Source organism: Atractosteus spatula, chromosome 7, assembly GCF_055471065.1.
Source record: "Atractosteus spatula isolate fAtrSpa1 chromosome 7, fAtrSpa1.hap1, whole genome shotgun sequence".
NCBI lineage: Eukaryota > Metazoa > Chordata > Actinopteri > Semionotiformes > Lepisosteidae > Atractosteus > Atractosteus spatula.
Window position 1 is genome coordinate 49,950,977 of NC_142712.1, and position 12,020 is coordinate 49,962,996.

At 44.5% G+C, this 12,020-nt stretch overlaps 1 protein-coding gene across 1 annotated transcript in view; it reads right to left on the minus strand.

The window, feature by feature from the left end:
- Nucleotides 1–1,363: 1,363 nt before the first annotated feature.
- igdcc4 (immunoglobulin superfamily, DCC subclass, member 4) overlaps nucleotides 1,364–12,020 on the minus strand; it is a 68,843-nt gene continuing 58,186 nt past the window's right edge. Inside the window, exons 18-20 of the mRNA XM_088922296.1 lie at nucleotides 10,768–11,002; nucleotides 8,969–9,133; nucleotides 1,364–6,612 (exon numbers count right to left, since the gene is read on the minus strand). Of these exons, the coding sequence (XP_088778422.1) occupies nucleotides 6,076–6,612; nucleotides 8,969–9,133; nucleotides 10,768–11,002 (937 nt within the window). The 3' untranslated portion in view covers nucleotides 1,364–6,075. The remainder of the gene's footprint in view (nucleotides 6,613–8,968; nucleotides 9,134–10,767; nucleotides 11,003–12,020) is intronic.

Below are 12,020 nucleotides of genomic sequence, written 5' to 3' on the forward strand. Positions count from 1 at the left end.
AGGTCTGCCTACAGTTAAAAGGTTAATAGCAAAAGCATGTGTCGGTGAAGGTTGGTTTAACTTTGTGTTGAATAATACGGGGCAATATGTCACTGGGGTTTATAAAAAAATATACAGAATAAATAGAAATGTCTATCTTTTTAAAAACTCTTGAACCGTCACAAATACAATATGGACTTGAACACAGCCTGGAGAAAAGTCCTTCCCTTCACTAACTACTGGCAGGCAGGCAGGCATGGCGTCCAGACCAGATTTCTCTCTCCTTGTCTGCAGCCCCAGGTCGCCTGTCCCTCTGGCTGTCAGCACGGACGAAGTCTCAGCACATAGCAAAGCACGAGGCTCCTGAACTTTGAAGAAAGATAAGAGAAGCATTTTGACATCCACGCTCACAACTCACAAGTGACAAGGATGACAAAACTAAAACACTTAAAAAAAACTACAGAGCTCTGTCAGATTTCATTGACAGCCTTGACACAGAACAGCTTACAATCCAAAGACTGAAGTGGACAAACATATCAGTGCCCAGCTGCTTGACCTTGTGCATCATTCGTGGGGGAGTTATTTACACCACAGGCACAACCTCCCAAAATAACCTTCGGGGACATTTCTGTTTTTTTCAAACGGTGTATATGGATACCCATCTACTGCTGGCCTGGGTAAGACATGAGTGCGTTGCTCCCATACTGTCAGCAATGGATGAACTCCACATACCGAACAAGGAGCCCTCGAACCTTTCACAAGTTCAACCCAGCGCATTTCCTGCAATGAACCATAAAACGTGAACCAGAGGACATGAGTGAAAGTCATGTGGAAGTGCATTTAAAACCTAGAACATGAGTCCCTTATTTGTGTAAGAAGTTGTGGCAGTCTGGAACAAGCTAGCCTGCCATGGGTGGAGCCGTTGCTCTGTGGCTAAGGATCTGTGCCTGTACCTGGAAGGTTGCCGGTTCAAATCCCGCAGCCGGGTGAGGAATCCTACTCTGTTGGGCCCCTGAGCAAGGCCCTTAACCCCAACTGCTCCAGGGGTGCCGTACAATGGCTGACCCTGCGCTCTGACCCCAAGCTTCTCTCCTTGTCTGTGTCTCATGGAGAAAAGCTGGGGTATGCGAAAAGACGAATTCCTAATGCAAGAAATTGTATAGGGCTAATAAAGAAACATTATCATTATTATTATTATGTTGATTAAGCCCATACCCTGGTTTCTTTCAAGAAACGTCCGGATGAGATTCTGGGATCAATTAGATACTGACTACCAAACGGGCTACATGGGATGAATAATCCCCTTTCGTTTGAACAGCTCTGACGAAGCTCCTAGAAGGCAGCCTGGTGAAACAGGAGGAATGACCCAAAGCCACTGGTTTCATGTCACCTTCACTCTCTTTATTAAAATGTTTTATTTACATTACACCAGTTTCTGCCAACTGCACCAGCAGTGCGTTCGTGTTTCACAGCTCGACAGCTCATCGGACCCCAGAGGGCAGGATTAAGGTTCATAACTGAACCAACCCCCTAAGCGGGTCCCCTGACATTTTTCTCTCTCGTCTAAAACCTGGATTGCCTTCCAGATAGGTACAGGGCACGAGTATCAAAGTAAAACGAATACTTTCTCCAAAAAAACTGCATTAAGTGACAGAATAGAGATTACAAATCAGTGACTTATAAAAGGACTGATCTGACCAATTAACTGACACTTATGGTATAATAAATGGTCACTTACTCCTTTTTGTGTTTTTCTAAGTGATGTACATAATATGTATTTTGACACGTACAAATGTGCAACATTTTTCAGTAATAAAAACCATACTGAACTTTTGCAGGAATGCATGAGTTACTGGGATAAAGGAAGCAGCCCAAGGTGGTGCTCCATGGTGAACTGGCAGACAGGAGGGAAGGCTACTTGCAATGGATGTCACAAACAGCAACAGAAACCACAGGGCTTCTCTAACCAGACAAGGGACTAATTAATGACCTTGCAATGGGAATAACTTAGCCAATGTGCTGAGGGAACGATGTCTCCTCCTGCAGGCTGGACCAACGTCTGCTGGACCTGTGGACACCAGTGAGGTGGATTACATGGAAAACGAGACCATCACATTTTCCACGCACTGCAGGTGTCAGAGCTGTTCCTAAGCTGGAGAAATGTCATTAGAACTTAAGCAAAAAAAAAATTAACCGACAGGGCAGTTGACGCAACAGGGGAAGGCCTGGGAGCCGGGCTGTTGCATGACAAGCACTGCAATTGAAAGCACTTCTCACAAGGCATTCTACACAGGAACCACTGTATAAAACCTCACACTTGCCCTTGCATGTCCCCCTTACAGTTCGCACCAATTAAAAGACACCTGAGTAAGAGTTTCAGTGGGTACGCAACTGAGGGCTGCAAACCAGTTCTCTTCGAGATGGGGTTCAAAGAGGGACCGCCAGTCCTTTTCAAAGTGCTCCTTTTCAAACGGCACTCGCTGCTCTTGAAAGGGGAAATTCTCCTGCAGAGGAAGAGCCAGTTCGCTGCTGTGTGTGGCTCTGGAGCTGCCTTTGAAAGTGATCGAATCCTGGCGTCGCTCTGCAGATTGGCACACACAGGCAACAGGCCACCACACCATCACAAGATCACCGTTTATTACTTAGACTTACTGGTCCATCCTCTCAACCCCGTAACACCATTTGACTTTTCAGAGAGAGGTGATACAGGAATGGTCACTTTTAAGCTGGTTACATTTCTCACTGAGGCAACAGACATGAATTGTCAAAGCTTTTGTATTACTTTTCTAGTTCAATGTTTCCTCACATTTCCTTTCTTTCTGAGGTGTTACATTAATATGTAGTGCTAAAAAAACAGTATCATGAAAATATAATTGCTAAATTAACATGTAACAGGAAAATGAGGTATTCTACTGAGAACCTTAGAGGAAAAACAGAAGTCTGCAGTAGTCAAAAGTTATGTGCATATCTGAAGAAAAGTAACAGACACTTTTGCTTTGCACCATTGAAAAGGCATACGGCTATACCTGACTGAAAACACAGCCAGATGGCAAATAGCATGTTCACTGTATTGAGGAAAAAAATTAAACTCCTGACATTAAAAGCTCACATTCCTTATGCCCCAGGCAGTTTTGTGAAACACTATCTTTCGATCTCGGAACCAGGGTCTCTTCAGAGACAGGGATCACTGTGTGCTCGTTTCAGTTCTGTGCCCTCCTGGAAAATAATGCCGTCACAGCCTCCCATCAGCCGGACAGCCTCGGATTTCCTTCTCTCAACAGGGCCTAGAAAGTGTCACTCCTCTATCGAGGAAAGAGGTCAGGATTTTGCTCAGTCTCCAGGGAAAGTTGCATTCCTTCTTACTGTGGTTAATTTACCTGACTGTTCAGCTCTACAAAAATACAGATGGATCCTTAAAGCAATGATATTTATGCCCTTTAAAAAGTGCTAAACTAGCACACACACAAAAGAAAGAAGATGTTGCATTAGAGAGCTCAAGTTTAATGTTCATGTTTATTAACATCATATTAAACCCTCTGAGCTGTTTCCTTGAGGTGACACTACGAAGCGCACGGTGTTTTGGTTCCCCAGCAGTCTCTGGTTGAGCAGCCCTGACATCAGTGAAGAGACCCTGATTCTCCCCCGACTCTCGGGCCGTCAATCGCTCAAGGAGAAACACACAATCCATTCACACTGTGTAATCGGACATTGACAGTCCCTTCATCAGGGCTAATCTGGCACATGCGCATTAAATGAAGGCAGAATACTTGGACATGGAAATCATCCTGAAGGTTGAGTATGCGCAGATAAGATACTGATGAGTAGCTCTTTCAACACTGTCCAGCTACAGACTTCTGACATTCACGTTAGATGTCGAGGCTAATGTATCACAAATTTATTATACAGTTTTTTTTAAAGATACTTCTTAAATTATTTTAAAATACTACAGAGATAAAAAAAAGTTAAAAGAGGAAGGTCTTAAATTCTCCTCAGCAGCTTTACAAAGAGTTGTGTCTTGTCAGAACAGCATTACCACAGATATATTTACAGAAATGAAATCCGCCCTGCAGGTAGCATAGTAAAACCCACAATTACACAGGCGTCCTGTCAGCTAGAAGCAGATGTGTAGGACAGACTGGAGGCTTGCGGACCAAAGCTGCAGATGAACTACCTGACCTCCCCAGAGACCGGCACGTACACCAGCATCCGAAGGAAGTAAATGATGTGGAAACCTCTGTGCGTGAAAACCAGATTAGGCATACAGTATGTTATTGGTCTGCATGAGCTGTCGGGAAGAACGGAAAGCGCTAGGAAGAGAAAGGCAATGGAATAGACGCTTCGGCGGTCCGATCGGTGAAGGCCGGATTCTTGGCATAGATACAGAGACACACTTGGCTCGCGACTACAGCACCCCCTCTGCCGCTGTGAACAGGTACAGCTGACGGGTGGCTCGTTCTGCATCAAAGGAGAGGAAAGAGTGTCTAATTTGTTTCGGGTTTTTTTTTTCCTGCCCCTAAAAACTCCAGCGAAACTTCGCAGGCACATGATTTGACTCCGCCATATTTTCCATCGTAGTATTTTTGCATCCGAGAGAATTTCCCCATTTTCCACGCGGTGGGGAAGACTGCTCCCCTGTTAATGAATGAGGGTGAGACGTACTGAGGTATGAAACCCAAAAGCACCAGCGAATGTGGCGGCGGTGGGGGGGGGGGGGGGGTTGGGAGGAGGGACGACACTCCCCTGGCCTGCTGTTACTAACGCAGGGGTGACAGTCATTCAGATGAGCAGAAAGAAAACGGAAAAAAGGGTGTGAAACAGCCAGCATCGAACTGTACAGAACCAGGTATAAAAGACTTCCCAACAACGAGGAGAAAAGGAAACAAAAGATCCTGTACAGACATGAGGTAGTTCCGTTGACTGGGAGCACACGTAGAATGTTATAAAATGCTCAAAACACACATAACCTTAGAAAATTAAATATGAAGTAATCCCAGGTTACAATGCAGTGTCTTTGTTGTGATGTTTGTTTCGCATTTTTTTTTATTGAATGTAGGCCAAATGTACCTAAAATATTAGGCACCTGAACCGAGGCGTTTTGTCTGACCCAGAGATTGGAGGAGATCCAGCGACAGGGAAAGGGGTTAGAGGCACTCGCAGAGTGTGTAAATGCAGGGCTGTCACTCCGGCATCTAGTGTCAGAGACTGTTCCAGCATCCAGAGGGACAGCGAGGGACACTCTAGTCACAGGAGAGGAGGAGAGGCAATGACAGGAGCCTGTCGTGACATCAGGGTTTTCTCAATACAAGATAAACGAGACCTTCTAGGCAAGGAATCCAGTGACTGCAGTTCTTGTATTTGTCTTCTTCTCTGCACAATGAGAGGTCCCGGCAGTAAAACGCCTTCATTCAGTCTTACGTGTATGGTACGTAATTCCATATAGAGCAGAAGACAGTTTTCCAATATAGTAAAATATACTCCTGAAACAAGAAAGTTCTTATTGATATGCAATAGCATGTAATCCCTGTGTAGAGGGGAAAACGATCACACAAATGTACAAAGCAACATTGGGACATTGTTTTGCTTATCACCTCCTTTTAGCAGCCTGTGTCTTATGAAAAACCATTCATTTGCCTTCCAAGAATCCTCTGCTTTTCTTCTCCCCTTCGTTTAGTTACAGTGGCCTATATAGTGAGAAAACAACCCATCAAGCGAGAGGAGATATATCCTGTAGTCAATTTTCTGATCAACTGTGATGCTCTTTCAAATATTTTCTTGAAAAATAACCAAAGCACCACATGATTTGGGCAGTTGTACACAGGTTTTCCTGGATGCGTGGATCTTTCTTTATGATCACAATTAAAATATGACAATCTATCAGATCATTTTAGCGCTGATTTCTGCCAGCATAATCACTGTGAAGTAGAAAGCCTTATACAGCTAAAGAAAATAATTCTTCTTCGCCCTGAAAGAGTATGCAGAAAGCTAAAGCACAGCAGGATGGGAGCCAGGAGAGACATCTGTACAAAAACAGTTTTCTGGTTCTTTTGCCTCTTTCCCCTCCAACATCAGAATGCCTTGAAGTATTCCTGCCAGCGGTTACGGGTGGAAGTAGCTGTGGGCTGTTGAGGTAGAGTTAATTAAGCCAGAACCTGCGAGCTGTGACGGGGCCTCCTGGGGGTGCAGGAGAAGTCCCTTGCCCGGTGCGAAACGTCTGCTGCTGGGCTGTAAAGAGTCTCTGTTCTCCGCGGGGACACGGTTCTCAGGGCTGTGAAAACCATTGGTGAGCCCGTTGCCCTGACTCGGCTCCAGTTTGCCACGTTCCCATCTGTCACTGTTCAGAGGGGCTGGGTATCCCACCCCCTCACCGGAGATGTCACCGTTTGCCTCCTTGTGATTGGTCAGCACTTTGGGTGTGGGCTCTTGGGAGTCCTGAGAGTCAGATTCTGCTGCGGCAGGGGCCCGTGGGAGCTGCTCGGTAGCAGGGGGGGTGCCATCACTGTGTGAGAGATGGCAGGACCCCTCACTCTCATCCCCCCATTCGCCCTCTGGCTCAGAGAGCTCCGAGTGCACTATCACCTCTGCCTCCACCTGGTTGGAGGCCATAGCTGGGAACACCTTGCTTTTCACTTCACTCTGCAATAAAGACACACACATGTAAGTCTGGCAGGCAGTTCACAGAGATCACCGAGTCCCAGTCATACTACTTAAGCAAGATCCACTCAATTTGGCTTTAGGGTGTCTCACTGAAGAGCCTACAATATTGAATGCATGCTGCATTTAGCAAAGTCATGAGAGACTTTTGCTGTGCTTGGGAGCAGGCATTTTAAACGGTTAATATTTCCTATCACTGGAATTTGCCATGCACAAAAAACATCTTTCAAACAAGCTCTGGAAAAAAAAACATGGATCTTTTTAGATGAAACATTTTCAGCAACAATTGGTTTTTTAACAAAAGTGAGATTTATGACTATAAAACCACCTTGATAAATATCTAAAAGGTGTATGGAAAAAGAATTCACCTCTGCAGATTCTTTCAGTAGAACTTAATTCCTTCCATTCTTCCTTCACTATAAAGCAGTTTATGGTGCCAGTGAAAAATCTCACTTGGCAGGTCCAGAGTGGTGCTTCTGACCTCACACGGCCTTCAGTGATGGCGGGTTAGTTTTAATTTTCCCACTACATCACTCTACGACTCTCTGGGGAGTGATGATCCCGACAGATAATGGAGCTGTTAAAACTGCTTCACAGAGGGGTAGGATCGAGGGCTCTGAGTAACAGGAATGCAGGGTGCACTGAACTTACAATCCAGTGGGGCTGCGACATGCGCCCTCCCAGAAAAGACACTGGGAATGACCTTAAAATGCACCGAATGGACATGAAGAATGATCAAAGACAAATCATGATGGGAAGAAATCAGCCTGTATTGTGCGTCCTATGTCTGACTGTTCAAGGAAAACCTGCCTTTCATATTGTACTATCTCCTTAACAAAAGAAATGTAGGAAATTTCTATTTTATTTATTGGATGAGGTCGGGACAGTGAACACAGTAAAACAGAGGTGTGTGACCGCCGTGCTGTGGTGTGCCCTTCTTAATTACTGACACAAAAACTGCACAGGGCCCTGCACTGGCAGACACGGCATTAATCCCCGGGCCTCTAGGCAAGGGAAGTGGCAGCAGGAGCTGTTTATTAGCCTTCAGGACTGGGCGAGCAGGAGCCCACTTCCTGCTGCCTCCTCCCTACCATGCCTGAAAAAACCCTCTGGCACCCGCAGGTCACTGGGCGTGGGGACAGGTGGAACAGCTAGTCCCAGGGCAGACTCTTCCTCGCCTGCATACAGTCAAAAATTACACAGTGACACCCCCTCATTTACGTATCGCCTCATCTTCATTTCTGCTGCACCCCTTTCCCTCCTCCCCTAGAAAACGGCATCATGAAAAAACGGTAAGAAAGAGACAAGTGCAATGCTCTTTCGTGTACATACTTACCCACTCCATTATCAGTCATCTAAAATCAGTATAGAGTGCTTGGTTTAAAATAATCAAAAAACAAATTAATGCTTTTACCATTGCTTGAATAAATTAGCAAGTAAAACAGTTTGCCACTAACAATGCAAAAAAATTGCGCTGATTTTTATTTTTTTTTTGCATTTGGCATCCAGTCAATTTGCATCTCTGAAAAGAAGTGTAATTTTCTTTCTGTGTGATGCCGCTATCAGCAGTTCATTCAAAACCCCACTCTCTTTAACACCTCTCGTGCATCGCAGAAACTGAGGGGGTGGCTAATCTGCTTTACAAATGTCACTTTCTAATTAGCTTTTGAAAAACACTGCTGTCCTAGTGCGCTACTCCAGCATAATTACATCCTGCATGCCATTGATTTCTACACACTGCATAGTGGGGGTCTGCTGTTCTTCCTACAAAGGATCTACACAGCCAACACGACAACATGGGGTGACTAGCTGAGCCACAGATCATCAAAATCAAGCCATTACAGCCTGTGACACCTGCATCAAACAGGATTCAACTCATCGCTAAAGAACTTGTTTTGTTTTTTTGGTTACAATTAATCTTTTTCTGCTATTCCCCAAGCTTTTCTGCTCTCTCATACGGCAGGCAGAGCCACTCAGACTTTACGCCTGTGCACCCTGAGACCTTCTCATCTATCTGCCCTGACTACTGTCTCCAGACTGGCCAAATGAATTTTCCTTTACACTGGAGAAATACCACTGGCTTCTCAGGGCATTGGTTAATAAAGAAAAGAGTGGAGACCTCATGAATGAGACAGAACAGGCCAGACCAGGGAATCCCCCGCCAGATAATACTGAAGAGCACAGGCAGAGAGGGAAGCAGCTGAACCCATGCACAGTGTTACAGGTCAGTTTCTCTGCACAGGCAGTCAGATGCTGTGACTGCAATAAACCCACAGCAGAGTGAGGGGACATTCCCTGAGCTCAGTGCTCAACACAGTAATGATCACTCCCACCTCACCTTGCTGGAATCTGGAGTAGGGGGTTCCAGGGGCTTCTCTGTATGGATTTTCGTTACCATGCCCATCGACCCGTTACCAAGCACCGGAGAGCCCTCCGTGATGGTGTCCCGGTAACTGGTGATGTTATTGGTCCAGTTGCGGCTAACGGAGCCATTCCAGGCAGACTGGGGAGAGAGAAACTGAGTCAGAAAGACTCTCATTGCAGTAACAAGCAGGGGTTATCTATCTATCTTCTCTAGGACAGTGGTGTCCATTGCAGTCCAGTAGGTTATATAGTGAGTAAAGACCTAGAAACTGATTCAAACAAAGTCATTAAGAGTCCAAAGTGGAATGAAAATCAAAAAACACTGCAACACTACAGACCCTTATAGGAAAAGGGTCTGTAGTGTAATATCAGGGGTCTAGGAGCCAATACACAAAATATTTGATGCCAATTCACCAAATCTCTAACTTTAGCAAACAGGAGTGGTATTTATTTCCATATGAAATTGGACATTGCCTCTTTAAAGCTGTTTTTGGAATTGCAAAAGGATGATAGCGGAGAAGAATTTTTAATATATTCAGTGAATAATGAATGCACGTATGAATTAATTTCCTTTACTGTGCAAGGTGTTAATTAGAACTAGACTAGTTAATGAGCGTTGGGCACGTGCTGCACTGAGGATTTCCACAATGCTGTACATATGGCAGCAATGAATCTTATTAAACAGACATTACCTTCAAACAGTATCAGATTACAGTCTCCTGCAAGCAGATTTCTCCAGTTTGTTTTTCCCTCATTAAGCACGTGCTCTGTTTGTTTGTCTATGGACTTACAAGGTTAAAATTTGGAAAGAGAAACAGTCCGGTGCATTCTGATCTGGTCAACAGCCTCTTATACTTAGATTCATACAGTATGTCTCATATGTCCTAAGATCCCAAAGCTGTAGAGGACCTTCACTTATTGCAGTTTCTGCATTTCATTAAACACACAGAAATGACAAAGGGAAAAGGATTTATTTGTTAAAAATAAAGTACAGATTCCTCTTTAGAGATTGTTATGAAACCTGTATAATACTGAGAGGGACCCTTTCAAATTATTTAGTTTTTTATCATTTAAAAGCTTTCTCAATATTTCCAAAAGGAACTGAAATAGCATGAACCATAATTAGCAAGAGAGAGAATAATCATCATTTATGGAGTACTTTACACATAGCAGAAGATATTGGCAGCTATTTATGCACTGGCACAGAGAGGGCCAGCCTGTTCAAGCACAGAGCGGATTGTAGCCAGAACATTGGGATTAACATGCCTGTTCTTTCAAGACTGCTATGGGGTCTTTAATCACCTGAAGGACAGAACCTCCTTTTGCACAGTGTCTCCTGACTCCATACTGGGGCATTAGCTTGGAAATTACAGAGCACATGGAAATGCTTTGCCTACTGGTCAACTAACACCATTCACAGCAGAAACCAGGAATTTCTTGGAGGTCTCCCATCCTAATGCCAACCAGACCCAGCTGTGCCCAGGTATTCGAAAAGGAGATATAAAATGAACATTTTTCATTTAAAGACAGTTTTGCAAATCTAGAGCAGGAAAAGTGAAAAACCTTGTACTGCAGTAATGCGAGTTTTGTAATCATAGGATAAATTCTTGGAGTTATCTGTTATCTATTATCTATATATCTGTAGGGCAAAGTCACAGCCAATTAAAACAGCAGTGAAGCACGATCCCGGGCTGCAGGGTTTCCACAGCAGGTGTGTGGTTAAAGTGAGGGCCACAGGTGGTCCCAGGTTCAAGAGACATGAGCATGATGCACCTTGGGCTCCAGGCTCAGGTTCAGGCTCTCCTCTGCTGGCCTGGATCCCATGAGGCTCTGCTCCTCAGCGACCTCCGTGGCCTCAGTCAGGGGCAGTGTGGTGTCCTCTGGCCGTGGCGACATAAGTGTCTCCAGTTCATGGCAGTCTGGCACAGAGACAGGGGCTGACCGGCCCTTCCGGTACTGCGACGACAGAGCCGAGGAACCTCGCGAGTCCAGCCCCCCAGGCATGTCCCTGTGAGGACGCAGAGAGACAGGAAACACAGACAAAGTTCAGTTACAGGTTAAGTGAACTACAGCAAGAGATAATATACTTCGAGGGTCCTGCTAATGACATAACAAAGTGCTTTAACATACTAAAGGCACAACGCTGAGCAGGAAAAAAAACAGAAATAAATACATCCACATGTAGTGACTTGCTCTTGTGTAACACAGAGGGCCTGATGCAGACAGTCACGCTGATGTCTTGTACCACGGGCAAGAATGTATTGAGAGAAAACTGGACAATTCTAATTTAAAATGGCAGGAATCCATACTTGTATTTCCGAGACAACCACTTAGCTTATAATACCGTGAAAGCTACCTTTACGTCCATAATATTATATTGCAAATCTTTTGCAGGCAAACTCGATATAACTGTTATACTTGCTTTTTAGGATACTGAGATCACATATCTACATACTACTGTACACATTTTTAAAGGCTAGCTCTCATCCAGACCATACCTTATCATGTTGTTTTATAACGGAACACAAATATGGGTGATGACACTAAACCGGCATTAAAAAACAAACCAATTAACTTTAGGTGCTGGCATCTGCCAGGCAAGCTTGTCTGATGCAACTAACTGTAACATCAGTGACACTGTAACAACTGCGCCCGAGTGGAAATATCTTTACGACACATGGTATAACTGTTCGCTCTCTAATTTTAAGTATAAGTCATAGAAAAACCATCTTTGGTGCATTTACCATTTCCAGCATCTTCTGATCATATTATATTAAACAGCTAGGCTTTCAACGGAGCTATGACCAGTCTTCAAGACAAAGCTCCAATTAGCCTTAGTGCAGCACAATTTCTCATTCCTCATTTCTCTGTGATACAGTATTGCCCGCACTGGGACATCAGCTAAACTGGCACTGCAGCACAGAACTGAAAACCTCCTCCTCCATAATTTTTAATCAAGCGTGCCGAATGGTGATAAGGCTTTATCTTCTACATGTGCCGCCAAACTATCTACAGCAACCCATCAT